The 27,158-nt window shown below is 39.8% G+C and overlaps 1 protein-coding gene and 1 long non-coding RNA gene across 2 annotated transcripts in view; one reads left to right on the plus strand and one right to left on the minus strand.

Moving 5' to 3' along the window:
* COL4A5 (collagen type IV alpha 5 chain) overlaps positions 1–23,159 on the plus strand; it is an 82,975-nt gene extending 59,816 nt beyond the window's left edge. The window contains exons 33-51 of the mRNA XM_063346757.1: positions 731–880; positions 2,150–2,248; positions 3,257–3,346; positions 4,020–4,159; positions 5,107–5,233; positions 6,492–6,572; positions 7,127–7,225; positions 7,798–7,848; positions 8,668–8,853; positions 15,711–15,844; positions 16,252–16,324; positions 16,494–16,565; positions 16,953–17,081; positions 17,354–17,452; positions 18,777–18,989; positions 19,336–19,513; positions 20,102–20,216; positions 20,528–20,700; positions 21,655–23,159. Of these exons, the coding sequence (XP_063202827.1) occupies positions 731–880; positions 2,150–2,248; positions 3,257–3,346; positions 4,020–4,159; positions 5,107–5,233; positions 6,492–6,572; positions 7,127–7,225; positions 7,798–7,848; positions 8,668–8,853; positions 15,711–15,844; positions 16,252–16,324; positions 16,494–16,565; positions 16,953–17,081; positions 17,354–17,452; positions 18,777–18,989; positions 19,336–19,513; positions 20,102–20,216; positions 20,528–20,700; positions 21,655–21,736 (2,291 nt within the window). The 3' untranslated portion in view covers positions 21,737–23,159. The remainder of the gene's footprint in view (positions 1–730; positions 881–2,149; positions 2,249–3,256; positions 3,347–4,019; positions 4,160–5,106; positions 5,234–6,491; positions 6,573–7,126; positions 7,226–7,797; positions 7,849–8,667; positions 8,854–15,710; positions 15,845–16,251; positions 16,325–16,493; positions 16,566–16,952; positions 17,082–17,353; positions 17,453–18,776; positions 18,990–19,335; positions 19,514–20,101; positions 20,217–20,527; positions 20,701–21,654) is intronic.
* On the minus strand, positions 1–26,597 carry LOC134520885 (uncharacterized). Its single transcript, XR_010072576.1, has 5 exons — positions 26,351–26,597; positions 26,177–26,240; positions 24,823–24,895; positions 21,636–21,811; positions 1–646 (listed from the first exon to the last, which is right to left on the minus strand). It is a non-coding gene; the product is annotated as an uncharacterized LOC134520885 (long non-coding RNA).
* Between the last annotated feature and the right edge of the window lie 561 nt (positions 26,598–27,158).

The following is a 27,158-nucleotide window of genomic DNA, read 5'->3' on the forward strand; positions in this document are numbered from 1 at the left end:
TCTTCATTATTGGGATCTGCTTAGGTTGTCTTCTTTTGACAGTGCTGGTGTTCAGAATTGCTTTGCAGTTTTAAGCCACAGCATTCAGTCTCTCTTTTTTTTAAATATATGTCATGAATTGTTAGCTATTTTTAAAACAGTATCTTTGGATTGATGGCATTGAAGTAGGGTAATATTTCTGAAGTATGTTGTAAAGTCTGCTTTAACCAGTAGAAAGAAGAAAATCATAGCTTTGGGTTATGGAGTCATCCAGAATCAGCTCTATAGGTATTACAGAGAAACTATTCTATTTACATGTTCCCAACCCCCTTGTTGCAGATGAATTTTTAAAAAGTTTGGTAGAAGAAAAACCCACTATGTCCCCAGAACAAGGAGGCTGTGAATCCGAAGCTGCTGAAGCTGTTGCCACTCCTCTGTGCTAGTGGCACAGTGTGGTGGGGCTCCAAGGGCTCTCTTGACGTGGGTCATACAGACAACTGCTTCCTCTGAGCTGGGCTGGCCAGAGCTGACAGACGGCAGCATACAGATATCCCCATGCTGTCCACTCACTTGGCTTTGTTCCAGGGTTTAAGATGCTGTGGAGAACCTTACATAAACTGACTGATCATTTGGTGAATTCCAACTTCATGAATAAATCATGGACTGCCTGTGTAAGAAACAGCATTACAAATATATCAGCCTACCTTAAGGATTATATTTTTTTCCCTTTCTTTGTCTGTATCTACTGCAGGTAACAGTGGATTACCTGGTCCGCCAGGGCCTCCTGGACCAGTAGGACAGAAAGGTATCAAAGGTGAAGCAGGCCTGCCAGGTCCACCTGGAAAAGTTGATCCAAAACAGCTAGGAGCAAAAGGAGAAAAAGGCGAGCCAGGTGTTCCAGGTACAGAGCTTTGCATGTCGGTCTGGGGAGGTTCTTTGTCCTCTACAGACAACAGTGAGCTGTAACTGGATCTATTACGGTTCCTTCTTTCTTGCAGAAAAAAATAAATTCAGACTACAGAGGTGGTTTACGGTTCTCCTATTTTAGGCCTTTTTTTAAGCAGTTCTGTGACCAAGTTACTCTGTATGGTCAGTTTGCGATGACCTTGCTCATTAACTGTTACCACTATTTGGCATATGGTGATATTGTAATAGCACTAAGGTGCTTTCAGCAGGATTACGATTCAGTCTTCTAAGTGTTATTCCTAAGCATGATGAGAGATAGTTGTCATGGCTGCTGCACTGGCTGCATTCCTGCTGTCTCGAAGGCCTTTGCCTTGTAGGATGGTCATCTGCTCATGCATCACCTCCAGATTCTCCCTTTGGGTATCCCTGTAAGCTTACCCTCCCCTCAGCTAAATGTCATCTCTGTGTGTGTTTCTAGTTGGAAAGCTGGCAGCCTGGAAGGTTTTCTCAGGTCACTCAAGTCTGTTTTCTCTCTCACTTGCTGGCTCCCCCCCACAGGGTTCGGATGTCTCCTTTGGACTCTAATTTAATCTTGAGAAGAGTAAAAATACCCTACCCTAGAGAGAACTAGAATGCCTTTCGCTCATGTTGGCTCAGCTGTTATTGTGCTAATTTATCTATTGTATTAATTTCTGTGAAGCCTAGGTAGGACCCTAAGACACTTACCTTTTTTTTTTTTTTTTTTTTTCCCCTGTTAAGAGCAAGCTGTAGAGGGCAGATTTAACTATGCCTGCAGGGCAGCACAAAGTTATTGTATAAGACAATAACTACATAGAATTTGTAAAAATCTGCTAAAATACCTGCATTACTTTTTATAATATATCATTACCAAAGTGCTTCTGGTGTGGCAATTTAATTAAATGTATATAAATAATCTGGATGAATATAGAGAGGTTAGCATGGAGCCTGCTTATCCGAAAAGACAGTCCCTTCTGAATTAAGTATATTGGTATTAGTCTTAAAGTTACTTTTTCCTCTATTTACTTATATTGCTCCTGTTCTGTAGTAATTTTAAACTTTCCAGAAGCAATATATTGTGTTCTGTGATACTTTTCTTCACTAAACTAGGGGAATTATATTTACTGAAGAAAAATCCCCATTTGGATTTTTATTCATCTGTAGCTATATCTGATCTCTAAGGTTAAAGAAAAACACACAGTAGTAGTAATAGTAATAATAATAAAATGTATCTTTTTCCCTTGAGGTATTCCTGGTTTATCAGGACAGAAAGGTTATCAAGGTCTCCCAGGTGACCCAGGCCCACCAGGACTTAGTGGCCCACCAGGTGTGCCAGGATTGCCAGGTAAATAAACAAGGCCTCAGATGGACAGTTTTGATGTGTAAAAATATGCATGCGTTTTTATCATGTGGGAATTGGGATGTTAATCCAGGTATATCTAAGCAAAACCTAGGGATTTACACTTAAAACTGCAGCACAGTTTTGGGACATTTAAAATCATTATCCAAACAGCATGCTTTGAGCTCTTTCCTTCTAACGAACCCATAAGCAGTTTTAGGCTGACCGCATTGAAGATTAGGATAACTTCTAGGATGACTGGAAAAGTGCTTGCTGCTCGAGCAAGCAACATGACTGCAGGATCTGCCAATGGGACTTGTCTGATTCACATGTTTATTTCTTAGATTGTTAGTCATTATACTCATACTTTGGAAATGGCCAAATGAGTGCATTGCAAAGGCTGTCTGGATTTCAGATTTTTGCTTTAAAGAATTGCGAGGATCAAGAAAACGAATTCTGTTTTGCACTGCTTCTTCCTACAGCTATAACAATTTATCTGAAATCTTGAATCTTTGCTAACTATGTCTAATGTAGGTCTCGCTCTAAATATCTTGTTGGGCTTGGGGAATTTTTTTAATCATCCAGGACTCAAACTATTTTGAGCATTGTAGGTCGCATTTAATTCCATAATAGAAGCTACTGAATACCTATTGCAGATGAGAAAGAGATAATGTGTTCATTCTGCAGAACAACTCATGAGAGACCAAGTCACACCAGTACTAAATTGTTTCAGATGGTTACTAAATCCTGGACTGAGATTTGACCCATTTCATTGCACAACTCTTCAAAACAAAGAAGTTGCCCCAATCAAATCTTGTCTCAGAACAAACTGAAGATGTTTAATATTTCACTACAAATGGGTGTGAAAAAACATGTAGGAGCAGCATGAGGCCTAAAGCAACTCCAAATCCATTGCCTTTGTAATTAGATGACAAGCATATTCATATGAGAACACATGAATATCAGAAACTTTGAATTATTGCCATTAATTAACTAAAACCACAACTTCCCTAGGCATCAAGGGAGACACAGGGCTTCCTGGACAGCCAGGACCAACAGGACCTCCAGGGGTGAAAGGTGCCATGGGAGAGATGGGCCTTCCAGGTAGTTTCTGTACTTGTATTTTACTTCATTTTGGCCAAGTGTTTTGCTTTTATGTAGTACAAAGGTGGTTGTGCTTGTGTGCAGTATCTAATAATATATTTAAATGGCAGTGCAGATGAGGAATACATATAGCCCTACATACATATTTGTTGAATACTATATAAGAAATTGGAAATACCCATTAAAACGGAATATGCAAAGAGAAAATATATTGTAAATACATATTGTTTTAAAGTGCTTATGGATGTAGAAGCAGAATGATCTACATTTTGTAACTTTCCTATTATTCTGGTTTCTCAGATTCCACTCTGTGAAAGTTCAGAAAAAAGATTCTGTAAACCCACCTGTCAGAAGACAGATTGCTGAAACAAAAATTTCCAGTTTCTGAGGATTCTAATATTAAATTCTGCCTAGATACTACAATGAGATATTTTGATTTGTGTATATTAAGAATAAAAAAAGAAAGCTTAGAAATGCCATGCAAAAAGCCACGAGAGATTTTTAGATAATTGTTTTAGTTTGTTTTTAAAAACAAAACCACTTAAGTATTCAAAGCCAGCCAGTCGATTTGTTAGTCCTTTGTAGTTCAATTGCTGTAATTTGAGTGATTTCTCTAAACCACTGCAGAAGTTTTATTCATATCTATAAAACTTGTATTTTATCTTTTTGACAGGTCCCCCAGGGATTAAAGGCAGCCAAGGAATAGCAGGACGCCCAGGGCAGCCTGGGCCTGCAGGATTTCCTGGATTGAAAGGGGAGAAAGGTGACCCTGGTCTTTCAAGCATTGGTATTCCTGGTCTCCCTGGACCAAAGGTACATTTACCAAATTCTTCAATAGAAAATTCCATGAGGAAAATTGATTCTGTGTTGATGATTTTTTTTCTTTAACTATAATTTAATATATATTATGCACAACTGTAAATATGTGTAGAAATATATTAATAACAAGCAGGGTTGACTGTGGTTTGTTCTTTTCAGGGGGGAGCAAAAATTTCTAATTTTAAAGGTGAAAATATTTTTATATAATTTATTCTGGTTAAATGAGAAGATTGTTTACCAGACTTTTTAAGCTGGGTTCAGTTAGTGGCCTAGCCTGCACTGTGACACATACTGACATTTTGGTAGTTGGTAGGGATTTATACAATTAATATCATTGTTCCCACGTCTAATTCTGTAGTTAATTCTCAAAAAATTAGGACAATATGCATTTAAGAATAAATTACTAAGGAGCTGATATATCATGATTACTGCTGCTTAAAATTTAAAAGTCTACATAAAGCATTTGCAGTAACATTTACCTATGTCATCCTTTCTTTCACCCACAGAGAAGTGACAAAAAGACCTACAGAATATCTAGCAGCCTTCACTGATGCCTTACAATTGATGTTGTGCAGTAATTAATTTAGCAAAAATATCACATGATTAAAGATCCACAGATTTCTTTTTTTATTCATCATTATCATGGGGTAAAAATATCTGTCTCTTCTGAAAGAAAAAGAACACTTTTTTCTTTAATGTAGGCCAATTCTGAGGAAAAGCTATGATACTTTATACAAAATCTTAGGGGAAAACCATTAAAATCTTTACAGTTACTATTTCCAGTTAATTTTTTGTGTGAGATGGTTAACATTAACTGGATATACGGAGAAGCGTACACAACATAATGGTGAGACTGGTAAGATGGTAAGACTGGGAGCGTACAAGAAGAGCTTACCCATCTTACAAAGACGAGGTACTTATTTCTGCTTAATGTTTTCTAGGGTGATCTTGGTTTGCCTGGGTACCCAGGTAGTCCAGGCAGTAAAGGTGTCGCTGGAAATCCTGGTTTGCCTGGATTTCCAGGCAGTCCGGGTGCAAAAGGAGAACCAGGCCTTCCTGGATTCCCAGGTAATTCTGAACAGGATTTTTTAATTTTCCTTCTTGCTTATATTGGTACATGCATCTAAACAGAGCGGGTAATTGGTGAAGGGCTGCAGCTTCTAGCAGTCTGCTGCTTCTAAGCTTTGTGCTGTTGGAATTGTCACTGCAAGAGTACGTGTTTGGATGCATCGCTTAAGAGAGCCTTCTGAAATTATTCATCTGCTCTGGGGAGATGCAGCAGTTACGTTAGCTAATGGTCTCCGCTCTCCACAGCAGTCAGACTCTCACCTCCTCTGACCCACAAAATATCTATGTTTGGCTCCATATTTTTCCCTCCTGAATCAATTAAAAAAGCATCATCAGGAAAATTGGGCTTTTTAATAGCATTTATTGTCTAAACATATGATCTAAAGAGAAATCTCTTTCTGCAACGTAATGAAACTAGGTTTTGCGCTCTTCTCTGAAAAATATTAATAGAGATTGTTTATGGGTATATGTCAGTTCTTTCATTCTCAATTTAAAGAAACAAGGTGTTTGCTCATACTGCATTTGCAGCAATAGCGGCTGTTCTACAAACATGCTTGAGCTGCTTTAATGTAGGAAGTTAGGGATTTATAACAGTGTGGTCATGGCAGCAGGAAGCTTAGAAGATAACGAAACCTGGCCATGAACCTGACAGTTTTTAACCTCTGCTTCATGACATGCCTGAAAGACTGTGAACAGTCCAACCAGTGTATTGAGACCCTGCCTATGGCAGGCTCAGATGCTGTTCAGAACAGACATACTGCAATGGATCCATTGTTTTTCCTACCAACCACTCAGTTCATGCCATAGGGGGTGAGACTCCGGTGTAAATTCTAACTAAGACCATTTTTATTAAGATGCTTTTTCAGGAAAGGAAAAGAGGATTGGGGAAGGACTATCCAACCGCAGTTCAGAATGCTTTCAATTTGTTGTCAAGCAGAAACGCCTGTCTCTAAGATGGTGATTTCCTAGCAGACTGCCAGTCTCACTCTGTCCTTGGCCACAGGCACTCAACAATTAAGAAGACAGAGTCTTGAGAGTAGCAATAAGGACAGTTGTGCTAGTATGTTTTGTTTCTGTATGTTCTTTGCTTTATAATTCATCTCCTTGGTCAGCCGTAAATCTGCAAAATGAGCATAAATACAGTGTCTTGATACAATTAGCTCATTTGTTACTCAGGGCATCTCAGATTATGGTATTTCGAGACCTGCTGAAGAGCCAGTTTTGTGCTTAATTTGATTGAAATGCTTGTACTTTACAGGAACGCCAGGAATTCCAGGACCAAAAGGTATCGAGGGACCTCCAGGTAATCCTGGCCTGCCTGGACCACCTGGGCCAGTAGGTGAGCATCAACAGTGCAGCAGAGGTCAGCTGCTTCTGTGAAAAACATAACACATGAAGCCGCTTCCTTTCATCTTATCTTTTTAACATCATGAAAATGTAGCTATATGGATGCTCAAACACCATTACACACACTTAGTTCACTGAAATTAAACAGAAAAGAAAAGTTTTAACTTTCTCTTGATGACTTGTGTCTGCTGTTGTAGTCATACCCTTAGCTATTGAAACAAGAAGTTAACTGTTTCAGTATTTACCAGCTTTATTTATGTTAAGTATTCCTGTGGTCTAACCTGTTTTTATAAGAGCAAAATTCTAATTTATCCTAAAGGGAAGCATTATGTAATTTTTAGCAAACACTAACTGCTTAAAAGGTCACAGGCCTAAAAGCCTTTTCTAAATTGTCAGGGAGGAGAGAGAAAAAGGTTTTAATTTTAAGATTACACACTTGTGAATTTGTTATTACATTGTCACACCTTTGGATTCAGATGGTGGGGAGGTTGCTTTTTTATTGCAGGTTAGGTATTATTGTGCTAAAGTGTTCTATACCCCTTATAGGTGATATTGGCCGTCCTGGCCCTCCTGGTCCTTCAGGGGAGAAGGGGCAGCCTGGTCGAGATGGTATCCCTGGACCAGCTGGTCAGAAGGGTGAACCAGGTTAGGTATCCTTCCTCTTCGTTTTCTCCTCTTCACTCTGCACTGTGATGTCCTGCTATCACTAGGCTATTTTTCCTATAACTGCTAATACACCTTCAAAGCTGCTCCTGTGATTCCCAGATGCTGAATGGTACACAAAGGATGCTGTCAAGCTGCCAGTGAAGCACGGGACAAGAATTCAATCAGCTCTTAGATTTTTTTGTTACCTGACTTCAACACCAGCCCCTGTTCCTGTATTCCATGGTAGCTGCGTTGCTTCAACTCAGTTACAGAATGGATAAACAGTGTAATGTCTGCCTTAAGGATAGAACCTCAACCAAAAATGCAAATGTTTTAACTCCCAAAATCTGAAAGAGCGTCTTGTGAATGGATGGAACTTATGAAAGTTACAGATGCATTTTGTAGCAAAACCTCTAGCTTTGGTGTAGACTGGTGAGGGAATGAGAATCCCGGTAGTCTCAATGATCAGAGATTTACATGAACTGCACTTTAGTCATTCTCAGCCTCATATTCCTATTCCTGGAGAACTGAAAGCTAAAAGTTTATTATTAAGTGAATATGTTTCTTTTCAGGTCTACCAGGTTTTGGGCGCCCAGGACCCCCAGGACTCCCAGGATTGTCAGGTATAGTTTCTCTGTTGTTCTTTGCTAAAAAGGTTGAATGTAAAATATATCTCTACACCAGAAAAAGAAGGTCATGTTTTATGTTCTGCAACAAATGAATGCCATAGCAACAACTAAAATAACATATTTTTTTTCCTCAGCAGACTGTTTCAGTTAACCACGGTAATAAAGACACTCATTACTGACTACTGAATTTTGTAAATTAGCAATTATGCAGACAGAATAAATCCACACAGGATAATAATCTACTGCATTGTGTGGAACTTTGCTGATTTGTCTCAGTAAATAAAACATTCATACAACAGATGACAAATGAAGCTGCTTTGAAAATATAGCTGCTTGCTATATTTTCAAAGCAATTTCAGAACCTAAGTTACATTACTTTCCAGTAGCATTAAAGGTCCTAAATTTCTCAAGCTGATTTGAAAATTTTGCAAGTATTTCTTAACTTTCAGCACTGTCTTAAAAAAATGATGGAGTATTAATACTGACAGGTTTCTTCACAGAAAGGATGGCTTGTAGGCTTACAAACTCAGAGGTTGTTTATGAATTAGAGCATCATTGAGTAGTAAAGTGAGACTTAGTAAGACCTTTTAACATGTCAGAAGCTATAGCACTTTCTTCTGCAAGAATTATTAGCCACAACTCTTTTCTGAATGTTAGAACAATTTTATACCGTCTCACTGCGCAAATGAGGTGAGTTGTGGCCAGACTTGCACCTTCTGCCAGGGAGAGAAATGGCTCTGCAAATTGACGTTTGGACTTTTTTGCATATCAAATTGTAACATTATTCATAAACATGGCTGTTTGGTTTTACAGGGCAAAAAGGAGAACTGGGGTTACCTGGCCCACCGGGGCCCCCTGGACTTCCAGGTCTGAAGGGAGAACCAGGTTTTCAGGGATTCCCTGGTCTACAGGGTCCACCAGGTCCACCAGGATTACCAGGGCCACCTCTAGAAGGTCCTAAAGGTAGCCCTGGCCCACCAGGTGTTCCAGGAAGGCCAGGTAAAAGTGTGATCCATACCTATCAATATCTGCCAGTACTTTCATATTTTGCTGGTAGGTTATCAGCCTTTAAACTTTCTCAATTTATTTGGATGGATAAGTTCAAGCCTCATGGCATAGATCTTAACGTTTGTGGGCAACCAGAGGATTTTGTTGCCAAAAGTAGCGGTGCCTAAAAATAAATCAGTCTCAGTTTCCATTAATTTCTGATACCTAGCAGCAAAAATCTAATGCGCTAATAAACGGGAGATTCTCCGCATGCTGTCACAGTAATCATCTAGCGAGCACGATACCGACTTCTGAACGTCTGATACCTTTGCAGTATTGTCACATGATCAGCAAATGTCATCGCGCACAAAAAACCGAATGTAACAAACCCCATCACTTTAAGAGTCATGAAAATCAAATTCACGCTAGCATCACAGCATGATCAAATTGGATAGCTGCCTCTTCATCTTCGTGTCATGTAACATAAGTCATTTCTCCATTGTGTCATGTGGCTCCCATGGACTCAGTGCACCATCATGCCGTGTTCACCTTTCCATTCCATGTTTGCATTTTGTTCCTGCACCAACTAACTCTGGGAATGAAAAAACCACTACACTGAGTTAACATTGCTGAGCAACTCCCTGGCGTGTATTAGAATTTGATTTATATTTTGTGTCATAGGATATTTATTTGCATTTAGATACTGCTCTTGAAAAATCTAACTGCAATGAACCTCTCACAGCTCTGGCTCGAGCTTATTGTTGTATCTTGAGTCCGGAAGTACTTTGCCACCAGTAAGACTCATCTCACGTAACATCCTTGATGTTCTCCTTAAAGGAGACTACTTTCAAACCAAGCTATTGGTTGATTACAGTTTTTTTTCTTTGCATATTAATGGAGAAGTAATATTTTTATTTATTGCCCTTAAACTCTGACCTCAGATCTTTCTGTTATTCAACAACTTGTTTGGGGAAAGTTAGTTTTGACTTAGTACATTTGTAAAATATTTGCTACACGTATATCGTTCATTTTTGGGTATCAAGGGAGAGTTTAGTTTTGCAGTACACATTTGGAAAGATTTTAAGATTTGCTTTTCCTAATGCTCCTGATACAGAAGGAGGCAATCACACTGAAAAAACGTTCTTAGAATGGAATTTTATCAAACTATTTTCACAAGAACTGGAATTGAGTAATATTTGATTATTCTCAGTGGCACTATGAGCTTTTCTCTCGTGCAGAGTAGGCTATGAACTCATCTATCCTAACTGTGCGTTTAAAAAATGAGTCATTATAAGCAACACTTGGTTTTAATTTACACCTTAAAACTGAGGTGCTGTTTGCCAGTATAATGAGGTTTTCTTTTAGTCCTAGTAAAAATACTTGAATTGTGTTGTATCCTAAACCTGCTTTTTATGTGACTGGTGTGGAACAATCCATTGGGTTAATAATCCACAGCCAGTCACAATTTCTTCCTGGTTTCCTATTTGGTTAGTGGAAGGAGCAGTGCATGCCTTCCCCTTTTCTCCTGGAGGAACTTACTCACTGCTGCGCCCCAGGAGCTCTAACCAGTCAGTGGGGCATCCCTGCAGCAAGCTAGTAGTCCTAATTTGCTTTCTGCTTTCCTTGTGGCCTTGTCCTCTTCTGCCTAGTTGCTCACTGGCAGGTAGGAGTACGGGACAAGAAATCCCAGCCCTACTCGCTTAGAGTGCAGCTGGGGCAAGTGGGAGGAGGAGTGAAGGGATAAGAGATGGTGGGATGCTGGGCTTGGGCTTTGTAATTTAAGTGTGCCCAAATAAAGGCCTAAGACATCCTAGATGTCAGGTTGTCCCAAAGATAATTTTTCTGTATGTAGAGCAATACAGCAATTAAATTTTTTGGCACAGGAAGCTGATTGGTCCATAAGAGTATAGGGCTTCATTTTTAAAAGATTCTTACACAGAGGATGTCTCCAAACTGGGGAAAAAAAAAAAAAGAAAAAAAAAAAAGTAAACCAGCTAAGCAGCGCCTGATGTATAATAAAACTACCAACTGAGATTCTATGCTCTGCTGTAGCACTGGTGTTTTTAATGAAGCTTCTCATCCCGTTCTTCACCTTTCTCTGTATAAATCAGGTGCTTACTGACTCTAGTCAACTGGGGAGGCAGAGGAATGGTGGGACTCATTTTGTGCAGTTTTATGAGCATTGGCGGGGGGAAACAACCAGTGAGATTCTGCTCAGCCATGTTCTCTCTCTCCCTCTCTTTCTTTCTTTCTCTTATTTCCATTTTTGTTGCATGCAATGTATAAAGTGAAGCATTTGTTTTGCTCAGTTATGCGTGAACTAATGTGGATAAACCAAACTATTATTGCAGTTCTGGTACAATCAGCACTCCAGCCTTTTGTTTCAAATGATAACACAGTCTATTGTTGGAACGCTGATTTTGTAACATTTCAACATAAGGCACTTAGTCATAAAAGCAGCTGTGTGGCTGTCAAATTACCCCCCTTCTAGGGACATAAATAAAACCAGAAGCTGTATGTGCGTACTGTTTGTTGTTGACTTCTGGGCATATTCTAAGATTAGTGAAAGTGATGAAGTCAAACAGCTCTCTGACTTCAGTTCTGTTGCCCCTAAAACAAACGTTGATAGATGGTCTTGGGACAGATTTATTAATTGATTATACAATTAAGCCAATTTCCAGGGCAACACAACATTGCTGTTACTCCACATGTCTGTTTTCATTGCTCTGAATAATAGTTTGGTGTTTTGCATACTGTATGTAAAGGAATATTGAGCTAAATCTAAAAAGAAAGGTTTAGTTGAATATGTTAGCTTGTTGATATTTCTAACAATTTTGATGTTTTTCCCCTTGTTCTAATGATGACCTTGGTGAACTCTGACCCCCTACTCCCAGGTCCCTCAGGTTAGCCCCTTAACTCCAAAATAATAACTTTGCATGAGAATGAATGTATATACTGTTGTAGTTTCTAAACGTAGATATGCTGAGTCATTTTTCAGACACACCGTTTAATTTGGGGTAGAAAAGAAAAGCTCACAGTTGGCTTTCAGAACTCTTCCTCCACGTTGTTGTAGGACTGACATTGGAAAGGCATAGTGTTGCTCTCCCCATGGTGGAAGATCATGTGGGTCCAGAATTGCAAGGCTTTTATAAAGTGTCCCCAAGCATGAAGCTTGTTTTAGCATATTTCATAGAATCATAGAATGGATTAGGTTGGAAGGGGCCTTATAGATCATTTAGTTCCAACCCCCCTGCCATGGGCAGGGACACGTCCCATGAGACCAGATTGCCCAAAGCCGCATCCAGCCTGGCCTTTAACACTTCCAGGGATATTTATTCCCAGTGCAGCTGAAAACAATATATACTGGTTTTCATCTTTTAAAAAAAGAACACAGCGCTGTCCTCCCATGTCTTTGCTGTATAATTGTGTTTGCAGCTCAGCTTGGGCAACTGACAGTATTCATTTTTGTAACACCTGCTACTGTTGATTTTGGATGCTCTCAAGGGACTTAAATTAGATGCTTCTTTTATACCAACAGTGTCAGCAGGAAAATTTATACAGAGTAACAGTGATGCTTTACATTCCCAACTTGGAGCATTGTAATTTTCCAGTGCAGAGAAATCCTTATTTCCATTGTTTTGCTTCACCAGCACATTTGGAGGAAATAAGGAAAGCTCTTCCTTTAACACGTATTTAATGAAAAAGAGGCATAGAGCCCTCCTCTCCCTAATGCTAGAGCAGCGGAACAGAATTGGTAAGAACGTGGTCATTTCCACAAGCTTATCATGATTTTAGCGTATCAGCATGGAGCACAAGCCAGGTCTTGGGGAAGATTTTTAACACCTGTGTCTAGATTGCAAATGACTTGGTATATCTATGTAATAATAATGACGTCTTTAGGTTTTGCTATGACAACTTTCAGGAAGCAAAGAACTGTCATCAAAATTCAATAAAGGAATACACTTTATGTTTTAGTGTCCTGTCCTAAGCACAGTGAGGTAGCAAATGTGGTAGCCCCTGATGTTTGAATCCTAGCTTTATGCAGTAATGTAAAAAAAAATGAATGTGACTTTACCTTTCAATTAAACTCATAGACTCATAGAATGGTTCGGGTTGGAAGGGACCTTAAAGATCATCCAGTTCCAACCCCCTGCCATGGGCAGGGACACCTCCCACTCGACCAGGCTGCTCAAAGTCTCATTCAGCTTGGCCTTGAACACCTCCAGGGATGGGGCATCCTGTGGTCACACAAGCAGTAACCACACTTTCAAAGAGGGCTACTGTCATGGCTATGCTGAGAAGAACTTAGCAATTGCTTTGTGTTTTGTCCTGCCCTCTGACTGTGCCCAGACAGAATTCAATAATCAACAAGTCTAGGACAGATTTATAAATCATAGCAAAACTTATATCTAATAGTCAAATATAGTTTATAAATACTTAACAGTAACAGTGAAATGTCCACGTCGTTATTTTTAACAACTGTTATTACAGTTAGTATTTAAAATAATTTACCAAATAAGTAAGAAATAGTGCATTGAGGTAAACCTGACATGTATTTAATGTAGTTTTTAGCTGCAAATGGCATGGTGGTATGTTGATACACTTAAATCATTTCACTGACAGGAAAGATGCAAGTGGCACGGGAGCTAAAATATGTATTAATTCAGGAGCATAGTAGGGACAACCAGCTTACCTTTTGAAAGAGGACATTTAAATGATTTTTCTAAGGAGGTTATCACATACCATTCTCCAGAATAACCTTAAACAAGCAAATTAGCATCTTGAGGTATTTTTATCAAGAAAAAATAATGCCAACAGTAAAGACAACAAATTCTAAATTTGTACGTTCTGCTGTAATTTTGCTTATAGCATTTGCAGCCCTTTTGATCCATGTCAATCCTGCTTACCGTTTTGAAGAGGGTATAAGCCTACTTTTCAGTCCTAGAATTGTATTCACAGAGAGTTGAGGCTCATACCTGATTAGTGGTGATAAGTCCTTCTGTTAATCACACTTCCCCTCTGCCCAAAGCAGAATTTTGCTCAAGAGGAAGTTGTCATTCACAGTTTCCCTGCAGATTTGCCAAGCTCCAGGCCCTGTGATGTTGAATATTGTCAGTGAAATGGTTAGATAGTCCAAACCCCATTGTGTGTAGGACTAACCAGTCACAGGCTCAGCTGTAATGTTAAAGCAATAACACATTCTTTAGTAAAGCTTTAAGTTTGCTGTTAAACGAAGTGTCAAATTAGTCTTAGTAGAGCCTAGTCACCAGAATAACTTGTATCTGAAAATACATATCGTTGTGTATTCATGTATGGTTTTATGCACGCATGTGGATTATATTGTAAATACAAAATATGCTGGTGAAATGGGTTGTTGTGTAGTGTATATGCTGTCATCTGTGCTATTTCTAACTAGTAATCTTGTTTTGTACTGTGTGATGTCTGACCCTTCTAACATCGATCATTGGGCTTTGGTGAACTCTGATCCTTCCAGGTCTTCCAGGTTAGACTCTTAACTCGGTCAATTTATTTTACTGCGTTGCACTTGATGTAAGAGAAACGGATGTTTTCCTGTAATTCTGTGATTATCTTTTTAAGGATTATGGTTACCCTGTATTTGATTAGCATGCCTCAGATGGTAACCTGTTATTATTTTGCATATGTACAATACTAGACCACTATAAAAGACCAAAATGAACACAAAAAATCCTTGCATGATGGGATGTTTTCTGTAGCTGAAACTGCTACAGGGTGTGAAATCTGGTACAACATTGCTGTTGATTTAAAAAAAAAATTTGGAAGGAATTCAATACTCAGATTTGCATGCAGAAATACAGCTCATCAAATTTATCCACTGAATATAGACTATGAGGATGTCAAAGGTGATGTTAAATGATTTGAGGTTGCAGAAGAATTGAAAATCCAGCACGCTGATAAATGTTATTGGATTTGTTGTCCTAGAGGGGAGAATGCCATAGCACTGTCCCGCAAAGAGATCCTTTTGTTAATCCAATTATGAGATCTAACTTGTAAAATGTTATTAGCTGTTGCTGCACTTGCATACAGTTTGTTTTACCACAAATTAGTATCAGTAACCTTCTATTTAGATGGTGTCATAAAGGTGGGGATCTCATCTTTCAGTTCTCCAAATACCGAAGTTTCATTTAAATCCACTGCTTTGCTTTGGATTAATAGGGCTGTAGCAAAGGGAAAATATTTAAAGGTCATCTCAGTCCCTCTGTTGGATTTACACAGCGTAATTCTACTAAAGATAGACAAATCAGTTGGCGAGAGAATCATTCAACATAAGGAAGTTTCTGAAACTCAGATTAGCATTTTGGCAAGGCAGAATGATGGACTTCCTGCTGCCCAGCAGTCAGTAGATGGTATATACTGGGCTCCTCAATAGGTATGTTAAATTCTAACAGAAAAAAAGCAGCAATATTTTACATTGTTGAGATTGGCTTTCAAAAGGAATTTAGTCTCTTAAGATAGCGCTTAAGAGGTGGTGAATGTAATGCAGGTCATCAGAGGGGATATTTGTACCATCTAATTTTGGGTTTCTTGGCTCTTATAAAGGCACCAGTCTGGTCACGGGTAAGCTTCTAATGCAGGTGAGTTGCACTGCCTTCTGGCAAGACCTGCTTCTCTTCATCAGCTAGATAAGGAGCCTCGGTTCCCAATTTGGGTAGTCCAAATAATCCCTCTATTTGTTTTCCTTTTAGTTTATCCTGAATTCAGCACTGAAATAGAGCTGGGAAGGCAAGCCAAAATATCTTTTTTTTTTTTTTTTCCTACACTGAAGGCACAAACTTGGAGAGAACAGTTGATGTGTACTGATATATGCATATTTGTTCTGCAATGTTAAGGTCCACCAGGCCCAGAAGGTCCACGAGGGCCACCAGGCAGTGGAGGACTTAAAGGGGAAAAAGGGAACCCAGGTCAACCTGGCCCACCTGGCCTGCCTGGTCAAAAGGGAGATCATGGACCACCTGGACGCCAGGTACTACAAGAAACGGAGTTTCCCCCCTAGTTTCTTTTTAAATGCAATAAAAATTAAATATATTTGGGTGGAGTATGCTGTTTATCATAGTAAAATAGAAGCCAATATGTGGTAGCTAACACCCTGTCTCATAGCAAGCAAGAGGATCTTTTCCTTTATTATCCCCCAGTATCTGGGCAGGATGTCCCCATTACATTCCTGTGGGAGCTGGAGCTGTCAATGCACACCTCACGTTACAGCGTTCTCTGACAGCAGCCAGTGCAGTGAGCAGAAGGCATGGCCTCCACCGTTCAAAGCACTAGTTCACAGACCCAAAGTGGGCTTATTTGTCCCCCACCCACATTTTCTATCTGTTTTTCTGAACCTGCTGAGGAGATGAGTGAATAACATGAAGCTGTTCTGTCCAGGGGGATCCTGGTCGTCCAGGCCTGAATGGAATGAAGGGCGACCCCGGGGTTCCAGGAGTTCCAGGATTCCCAGGTATTTAACTGGGTATTCCCAGGTGTTTACCTAGCATTTCAAGTGAAAACCTCCAGACACAGTAACAGCCTCTCAGGGAGAAGAGAGGCCTGATTTTGGCCATTCCTGCAGCAGATTTTTAAGACAGCATGTTCTTTCACTGTGTAACTGTGTGAATTTGATGTTTCAGGTATGAAGGGTCCCACTGGACCTGCAGGACCCACTGGCCTCACAGGCAGTCAAGGACCGCCAGGCCCACCAGGTAGGAGTCCTCAGTAGCGTTATTGTCGCTTTTGCTCCCTGACAGTAGAATTCGTTACACGAGGGTAGAAGTGAGTCGGTCTCAGCCAGCAATGAAAGCAGTTAAGGGAGCAACAGCTTAAACACAATTCCAGGCTATGCTTTTTAGCCCTACAAGTAATCCTACCATATTTTATACTCTGTCCAGTTTATGTGGATTAACCCCTGCAAGAGCTGTCCTTTGGGGGCTAGGAGCTGTCTCCAAAAGCACTTTTATGCCTTATATATACACTCATTCTTTGGATTGATAGAGCTCTTGGCTTCTGACTTCGCAATACAGAATAACAGAAACTGTTTCTAAAGCTCTCTTCCACCTTGGTTTGTCTAATACTAAGCTGCTTTCTCTCAGGTCCACCAGGTTTACCAGGTACCATTGGACGAAGCATTGTTGTCAAAGGTGACCCTGGTCCCCCGGGTCCTCCAGGACAGCCTGGGTCGAAAGGGCCACCTGGATTGCCAGGGCCACAGGGATTGCCAGGTATGATCCTAGATGGCTGCAGAGGAAATGACTCAGAAGTATAGCTGACCGCAGGGTGCAATGGGAGTCACTTGGTGTAGGCTGCAGAGACGAGTTACTGAATTCAGCAAGAGGTATAGATAAATGTAGGGTTCTGCCATAGAAATCTGATTAATGGTCTGTTCTTGTCTAATGTATCATGAAGAAACAATAGATAAGTCCCAGTCAATTTAAAGATTTCTGTAGTGAGATTTCAAGAGCTTTTATTTCACTTATGCATTTGTCTATTCTAGGTCCAATTGGTCATCCTGGTGACCCAGGGCGAGATGGACTACCTGGTTTTGATGGTCCAGCAGGACGTAAAGGAGAAAGAGGTCTTCCAGGCCAGCCAGGTATGGTGTTTATTCTATGAGGACCCAGAGTAAAAAGAAATGCTCCCTTTTGTGAGTGCAGGCTAATATTGGGAAGAGAGATCTTTGCCTCATGGGAATGATAATAAAGTAATAATTTTAGGATTTTCTTAATGCAAAAATATTACAAGCAACTGAACATAATTTGGTTTGGAATGTTCTGGGAACCAACACATTGCCAGACATTGCTGAATAATGTTGTGGAGTGCTTTATCTCAACCTTAGTGGCATCCCCTTTGCAGCACAGATGATGCACAGGAGATAATGACGATAGTAAGGAACAGAAGAGAGAGATTAGTAAAATAATTTTAATTTTGCATGGAAATCATGAATGGGGAAAAACAGACTTCATAAAGGAAAGGATTTCACCAAAGGCAGAGATTGTGCTACCATGCAGCTACTGCTTAGAATTACTGAATTATGATTTGAGAAAAGAAATCAGACTAGGCACTGGCACAATTTTCTAAAGAAGAAGATACGTATTAAGTATCTATATATTGCAACTCGTGAGAAAAAGTATTAGAATTTAAACAGTTAAAACAGTACAGAAATCCCTAATGCCTTTTTTTGCTCTTTCTCTGATTAGATCTACAAAATCTGTTAGAGTTATTTTAGACAAAAAATGTAAATAATAATGACTGTGGAATAAGATAGTCTAAATATTTGTAGGTTTATTTCCTGATATTTTTGCTGTTCAAGAACAAATGCCTTTTCTGATACCTTTCTGAGCCATACGACTCGTTCCTGCTGTCATTCAAGGTTGTTCTAGCCTATTTCCACTTTTCGTAACCTACTCCAAAACTGACTGCAGCTCTTTTATTCATTTTGGTGGGCTTTGGCTCAGGTGTTATCAAAGCATGCCCTAGAGTGAGACTTGCTTCTGTTTCTGGCTCTACCATTTATTTTGTGATCTTGAGCAAGATCTTTCAACATCATCTTATTACACTGCGTACACAGATTAATACATTTTGGAACTGGGAAGCTGATTTGGACTCATTCCAGTGGCTCTCATGTCCACTGCAGTTGTTATCTTAGTGCCTCACAGCTCTGAACCTACTTTAACTTCAGAATACCCCTACAACACAGGGAAGTTGCACTGTTATTTTATAACTAGCTATGACAGCCTCAGTGATTTAATCAAGCTTCTGTGAGAAAATAATTTGAGGAAGAGGGCGTTTGCAGATTCTAGGTCCTCCAACTCACAAGCACTTTAATCACAAAACCTTTTGGAGTTACATTAGTCCTAAGAGAGAGCAAGAAAGGGTGTTTATAAATACTGCGTGTTGTGTTTCTCTCATGTGAACAGGTTCACGAGGAATACAGGGACCTCCTGGTCCTGATGGCTTACAAGGCCCACCTGGTCCTCCTGGAACAGCTTCTGTTGCTCACGGATTCCTTATAACTCGGCACAGCCAGACCAGGGATACACCACTATGTCCACAAGGAACGTCAAGAATATATGATGGATTCTCTCTTCTATATGTGCAAGGAAATGAGAGAGCACATGGCCAGGATTTGGGTGAGATATTTTGTATGCGCTGTCTTTAAGGGGAAAGAGTTTGTAGCTGCATTTTCAAATGCTCTGGTTCTCTGAAGGTATGACAGTCTTGGAGATTTCTTAGATGAGGATGGGGATTACGTGCTAAGATCTATTACCTCCAGAGGTTGCACATTATAATTCAGGATGAAAGAATGTAAACCAGAACCGAGAAGTTAAGTTTTTCCCCCATGTGACAATTTGATAGCACATACTGGGCACTCACAGCTGGAAAGGAAAAATACACAATTACTGTTCTCAAAGAATTGCTATAAAAAGCAATGAAGTGAAAACTTTGCTGTCACGTTTTATGTGTCTTACTCTGTAGGTACTGCTGGGAGCTGTCTTAGACGTTTCAGCACCATGCCCTTCATGTTCTGCAACATCAACAATGTTTGTAATTTTGCATCAAGGAATGACTATTCCTATTGGCTGTCAACTCCAGAGCCAATGCCGATGAGCATGGAGCCACTGACTGGGCAAAGCATCCAGCCATTCATTAGCCGGTGAGACAAAGCAGGCTATTAGGTCTTTTTTTTTAAATATCTGGATAAATAGCACATCTTATCCATGTATTTCCAACATGCAGGTTGGATATTAGGAGATGAAGCTGTCATGTTTTGCTCTGGGAAATACTAGGAAAATTGCTTGTTTTAAAGTATTCATTGTCTTAAAAGGTCTGTCTATGTGCAGCAGTGATAATTAGAGGCTCAAAGGCTGTAAGCACTCTCCGTGACCAGGGAGGCTATGTAGTCAGCAGTGGAAGATCGCCGTGGAAAGGAAAGGGAAGACGAGAGCCTTTAGCTCTAGAATTAAGGCATTCACTTGGGGACTTAGAGCTTCCCGTTTTCGTTTCGGGAACAGATTCAGCATTTTACGCAATGGTTGTTAGTGGAAATACAGGCCGATCTTGCACTCCAGAATACTGTTTTATTGCAGTTACAAAACACATGAGAAGTAGAAGCCTAAATTAAAAGGGGACAGCCTCTCACAGGCTAGTTTTCCTCCCCTTCTCTGTCTAAGAATCATTAATAAAACATACTCCTATTATATTTTAATACCACGTGTTTCTCTCATACTTCTCCTGTGTCCAGCTGTGTTGTGTGCGAAGCTCCTGCTATGGTGATAGCTGTCCACAGTCAGACCATTCAGATTCCTTCGTGTCCTCCAGGCTGGGACTCCCTTTGGATTGGTTATTCTTTCATGATGGTAAGAACTGTCTCCTGCTCCAGAGGTGGCCAGTACCCACTTGTGGCTTCAACTAGCTGCTTTAGGACTTTGTTAAAGACTGCAATGGTTGTCATTCGAAAGCCTTTACCTTCAATTACTAACCATGGTAGCCAAGATTAACAGTGATGTTCCAGTACACAGAGCCCAGTGTATGGAGGTATCTGACGCCGCATTATCTCAACTGAGAATGAACAGTGGCTCTTTTAGTAGCTGAATGCTGTGCTATTTAATTTTTAGCACCTACTGTAAGATTCTTATTTGTGTGTTTCTTTCCTCCACCCCTACACCAGCACACTAGTGCAGGAGCAGAGGGCTCTGGACAGGCCTTGGCATCGCCTGGATCCTGTTTAGAAGAATTCCGCTCAGCTCCGTTTATTGAATGCCATGGTCGTGGCACTTGTAATTACTATGCCAATTCATACAGTTTCTGGCTGGCAACTGTAGAGGTGTCAGAAATGTTCAGGTAAGAAAACCTGTTCCTTGTATATTTCTTTTTTCCAGAATGAAAGCTTTGGAAACAGAATTTATTTTGAAGATCAAAAGAGATTTGTTTACAGGGGTATAGGGAAATAATTTAGTTTGTTTACCCCCTCACAACCAGTTTTTCAAGTGTTTCCTTGGTAAGTCTTTAATATTATGTAAAAACTTGCTAGGGCACATTCTGTTTTGCAAGGAGTCTGATTCTTTTTATGTCAATTCTTATTCGTATTTAGTAGTACCTTCTCAGAAAGTAGTCCTAGCGTAGTTACTGTATTTGGAGCCTAAAAGTTCAATTTTGTTGGGTTTTTTCTTGCCAGGCCTTTCAATAGAGTCAAATATTTGAAAGAGTAGTTCACAAGGGACAGGTATGAAGGGCAATTCTACTTAATCCTATTAAGGCAGATGTTCATATCACCTGTTTTTAAAAGTCTTGTGTGAAGGAAGTTTCATACCCTCTGTGGCAAGCATTTTTCCCAGTACTTTGCAGAAAAATTAGGATGACGTTTCGGCAGCGAGGAAGCCAGTGGACATAAATATAAATAATTTGGTAAAGCCATCACTTAAGTACGTATTTCATCATAGCAGTATTTTTTATGGATTGTTAAAGTACCTGTCAACTGAGAAACCCAAAGGCTACAAAGACCTCAGAAATACTATCTCAAATGTACAAAATTCACCTTCCACGCGGTTTGGTATTTGTGCTACATCACGTGCTAGACTGAAATAGTGAGGCACTGGCCAAAACTCAGCATCTGTCACCTGGTGTCAAAGACATACAGAAAGACCACTCTTAAGGTAAACTCTCAAATACAGGAGTAATTCCCCACTTACGTACTTAAGCGTTATCTTAAACTGTGAGTTAAGTAGAAGTTTAAAGGAACAGTTTTGTAAACGAAGAAAAAGCTAACCTAACCTTACCTTTGTTTCTGTCAACCAGTAAACCTCAGTCAGAGACACTGAAAGCTGGAGACTTGAGGACGCGTATTAGTCGTTGTCAAGTTTGCATGAAGAAGACGTAACGTCTTGGAGAATGTTTTATAAAACAGTTGAAAATTCCTAAGATGCACTGTCTTCCAGCTGCAACAATGGTGCTACTGTGCAGAAAGAAGCAAACAAAACAAATCCAAACTGTTTTAACCATGCAAATTCAAGTGTACCTCACTCATGTGCCAAACTAAGGGTTCTTTGGTACATATTTGACAACAGGACTAAGATGAAAGAATTGACCTCTTGGAACCAGAAGAGAATACTTGAGGTTCACAAAGGATAAGAAGATGAAATTTTTCATTTCTCTCCCTGTACCAAAATGGCACCTTTTTGATCAACCAAGAGAATAAAGAAAAACATGACGCACTGAGTATGTTTAAAATAACAAGACTGCAGTTTTGAAAAACATTTTTCATGGTGCTACTAACCCTACTGTATCCCAGGTTTTTAATATGAAATTTTAAGCTTATTTCTCTTTGTAAGTAATGAAATGTGTATATTGTGTAAACACCTTTTTAGTTGAAACTTTCAGTCACTTAGAAACAAACCAGACTCTATAAAAATGCTTATGTCTAAAATTAAAACTTATGACAGTATTTTATTATGAAACTTGTGGTACAGAAAGAATTTACCCTTCTTACGCCAACTCATTCATTTAATATTTCATTTCCTTCCTCAGTTGCCAGCCTGATGTATCTGGGGAATGCACAATTATTCTGAAGTCATTTTGATCAGGGTTTTAAACGTTGTACACCATGCTATCAGTGGTTTTATTTGTGCTTAAAGATCCCAATCCACTTGAAAAGGTTTGAGGTTTTTTGTATCTTGTGAAAATATGTGACATTATTAGCCATATTCTATTATCATTCTTTTCTGAATACAAGTCACGTTCACATTTTAGTAATCAGTTTGGTTTAACAAAACCTGTTCCTTGGGAATATCCAGTTACCAAAGCATTTAAGATTATGCTTACATGAAACCTCTACTCTGAAGTGGTGTCACACATTTATCCAAAATAGCGTACGCACTAAGAAACCTTCTAAATAAAGTAAAGCATAAGCTGTGGGAACTGATCTTTTCCTATTTACAGATTAATCTTTTAATCTTATGTGAATTTATACACATCCACTATGTATTTACAGTATACAGCAACTCCTGTGTATGTATAGTTCACATAAGGCCTTGAAAGATGGTGCATGCAGTCTTTCTGATGTCATTTTGTAAGAATCCTACTGTGTATGTCTTAGAGTGTCACTACTTGTGCAATAGCTGAAAAGTGATCACTTTTTGTATGCATGACTGTTCAGCTTCTATGGTCAGTGCCGTTTCATTTACCCTTATGTATAAACAGAGCTCCCTGACAAAGCAAGACTATTTTTCAAGTGATGATACTTTAATATTTTCATTGTATATTGCCACCTCAACTATCAATACAACTTAACTTGTGAATTAACATACTGCTTTATACAGGTGAAGTGTATTTGTTTATTGACTACTGTTAAGTAATTTATCTGATAATGTCTATTCATTCTTACCTTTCAGTTATCATTGTAAACACGGAGCATCAGAAATCTCCTTGTTTTATGCACATTTGACAAAAGACATAGGACTGGTGACTGACCAGGTGGCAGTGACTTACACAATGAGATTGGTGCTGATTTCAAAAGCTTTCAGCTAAGTATGAAACTGAAGTTCTTTAGTTTAAAGTGCAAAATATTAATAGCTTTGTCTTTTTTCAATTAGCTGCAGTTATATATGTTGGTAGAGAGTGGGCAATTCAGCAATGTGCATCCTTCAACTCATTTTATTTTGGTTTGCTGATGCATATAGAAATAAACTGAACCTGCTGCTACCTCCAAGTCAAGAACTTGTTACCAAAGCTGAAATAAAATAGTAAGTCTCTTACTTAGACAAGCCGTTATCTTACTGCTGGCTCCTTAGAAGCCTAAAATGAACATAGCAGCCTCCCCCGAGCCCCCAAAAAAGCATAAGAATGGATGCTCATGCTAAGAAGTGTCCAGAGGAAAGAGCTCTCCCAGCCTTCCTTAGCACCTGCCTTGTGCTCCCCAACGAGAAGTGTTCGTGTATGGGGGCCTGGGAAAGGGCAGAACGTAAACAGTTCTGGCAGTGCATAAACAGCACATCTTTCTAAGATTTGGGCTTCTCTCACAGCATGTCAAATAAAGCCCACTGAATTGAAAAGACAGGACATGCCGTTCCAGTCTAAGGTAGATAGCACCCAGAACAGCTAGTCTTGTGGCAGCTTTAGGTCCTAAACCTGCAAGATGGCCACAGGAAATGAAAGTATGTAAAGTAGCTACACTTCTGACAGACACGTTCTCTGTTCCGGCAGCTCTTACCCTGACCTGGAGAACAGTCCTGAACTTTAATCAGCTTCAGGCTGAGATTTCCAAATGGGCTGATTTTTATTAAAAGTGGTCTAGAGAGGAAGGAGCATCTTTTAACTGAGACCTGTAGCAGAGATTCAAGAGATGTTGGTTTAATTCCCACCACGCATTTTGTGCCTTAGAGCAGGTAAATCACTTGACTTGTGTTGGATCAGAGTTACTGATCTGCAAAAGAGCATGGTTATTATTTTCTCCTACTTCTTCTTGACTGCTTAGACTGTAAGCTCTTTGGGGCAGAGTCATTGAGGAGGCTCAAATGTTGGTTGGGGCCTCTAGGTGCTATCCATCAGTATATAAATATTAAACTACAGGTAAAAGCTTGTGTTTGCAGATTTGTTATTGAAAATTTAAAAACTGTTTTAAACATTAGAGCCTTAAAATAGTATTTAACATAGCCTAAACATGATCCAGCTCTGAACACCACTTCTTCACCTACACTTAAGGCTCTTTTTCCTGAAGCCTGATTTGTTTTTAAGTAAAGCTTTTATTCTCTTACCTAATCACGTAAAGTTAGTCTATTTTAGTTAATATCTTGAGCAGGAGCCTGGAAGACAATTGTATTTGAAGTTGTATGGGGACAAGTTGCACACTTTAGCCACAGGAGGGCACCATATAGCTTTGGAAGAAAGCAGGACAGAAACACCCCTGAGCTCCTGAAGTGCCTGCAGGTAGCACTGACTAACAGCTAACACGAAGGGGGAGCGCACTACCTTTCTTTGCTTGTAGCCCACTTCTTGTTCTTGCGAGCTTGCTGCAGATGGTGTACCGTCAATGGCAGCTGGGCTGAGGAGAGAAAAAAATGCAACTTTCTAAAAGAATACCAGTTTGCAAATCCTAAAAACAGCAACTTCATGCATAACTTGGATTTACACTGTTCCAGTATTAAAGAACAAAGTTCTGCTGAAGACAGGCTTTTCTGCAGTTTCCTTCACTCAAGTCCCATTATAATCCTTGACTAAAAGGAAGAAGCTTCCTTAGACCTTAAGTTCAGTTGTAAGGTAGGGTTTAAACTTCTGAAATGATTCTGACATCAAAGTACAACCTATAAACCAGATTTGGCACACAGCAGCGCAGCAACATTTCTATACAATGAATGAGACTGCTACATGCAAACTTGGTGTTTTAGAAGCTCTTAACTATGCAGCGTTTCATGCTCTATTGTAAAGGCCAGTCCCCTCTATCATGAGGATTTCTCCCATCAAAGGGTGAAGTGCTTATTTTTGAAAGTAGTTTTAGAATTTGAAGAAGTGATACGTTGATTTGGCAAGCAACAAATGCTCAAGTTCTAAAATTTGATCTTATGCAATTATTTCCTATATACTTTGATGTCTAGCTTAAGTATTTTTGTCGTCAGTATGCTGCCTTAACTGCACGGGAGTACCATCCTAGGGCCACCACTCAGGGAAGGCCACTTTGCCAGATTTAAAGGTCAGACTTGATGATCTTAAAGGTCCCTTCCAACCTCAGCGATTCTATGATTTAGGGTTATCCTGCTGTGAGAAGCATTACATGTTTTTAACAGGTCCTTCCAGAAAAGTCATGCTTGAGCCAGTCCAGCACTGTTGCTGGACACGGAACACTTCTGCTGCTGTGGCTGCTTCCACTAGAAACACAAGCTGGAAATTGTGCAAGAGACCCGAAGTGGGAGCAGCTTAGCTCAGGGGAGCAGTAAGTGTTCTACATTTAAAATGTAGGGTAAGTATTTAGAACCATTAGCTTTTGAAAAAAAGATTATTAACGCCCATTTGTAGCAGACAGGTGACCGCTCCCCAGAAACAGCCTCAGCTGAAGAGGAACTGGTTGGTAAAGCAGGTAAACACTGTCCGAAGTCACAGTACTCACTAGAGCCCACGGGTGGGGCACGGAGCGGCGGCTGAGGCTCCTGTGCCAAAAAGCACCTTCAATGCCCACTGAGCTACATTTCCTGGCTGTCAGGCTCCTATAACCGCAACGCCTCTTTAAAAAGTTTTAAGTAAGTTAACCCAATAACTCAGAAGAAAACCAAAGAAACAGAGCTTGGTGTGTTTCTTTAACAAAAAGGGGGTGGGGGGAAGAAGTTCTTACCTCCCAGATACATACAGCAAGGTCAGTGCTCCTGCTCTCCCCCGAGACGTGTTGCTTTACAACCCTTCATGGAAAAATGGGGGGAGAAACTTACTTATATTGAGGAAACGCTATTGCTATCACCAAAAGACGATGCAGGGGGTGAAAAACATGCAATACAAGTTGTATTGTTACCTGGTAAACTCTGAAAAGGTCCTTCTTCCCTGCTGTGAACCTCTCCTTCCCAGTTAGTTGATTATTTCCAGTAGCATACTGCTCATTGAGATGCAAGGTCCATGAGAATTGGTCAATGTATTTCAAAACAAAGACTTTTAATACATATTCTAGTGACTGTCTTCAAATTGAGATAGGAACTCTAATTTGCCTTCTGGTTTTAATTGAGGGCTTTCACCATACTTCAGAAGCAAGAGCGGTCTGTCAATGATTCACCCAAAGGGGGTTGAAAAATCAGTGCAAAACTATGCCCTCCACCCCACCCCCCCAAGAAAACCCCCTCAAGCAATTAGGCCATTTCAAACCCAATGAGACATCCAGTCAAAGGTCTCTTAAAGCAGTTATTGTGAGACTGTTGCAACAGTCTTCACAGTGTTTGGATAATTTTCCCTGTTTGTTTACTGCTGGTAGGGCTGTTTCTCCCATGTATGAGCAGCACTGTTTTCTTCCCAACACAGGCGACGTGCTATAAAATGAGGCCCTGGGTAAGGGCGCTGGTTTATTTGAGGAAAATCCTGTTCTTAGAGCAAACTTGACTTTTACAGGGACTTGTTTTAATGCACTGAGTAACAGGGTAAGAATTAAATCAGGTATTTTTGGAAAGTCTAAGACATTTCACAGTAATCACCCGTGTTTATGGAGATCACGTGCACTCACATCTATGGATAAAACCTCTTTCTAACAGAATTTTTGACGTATCCTTCATGTCAGCAAGGAGTTTGCAAAGGTACTATATTTTGTTGATATTTTTCCGACTTAAGTTCAGTTG

The sequence above is a fragment of the Chroicocephalus ridibundus genome, chromosome 9 (assembly GCF_963924245.1).
Source record: "Chroicocephalus ridibundus chromosome 9, bChrRid1.1, whole genome shotgun sequence".
NCBI lineage: Eukaryota > Metazoa > Chordata > Aves > Charadriiformes > Laridae > Chroicocephalus > Chroicocephalus ridibundus.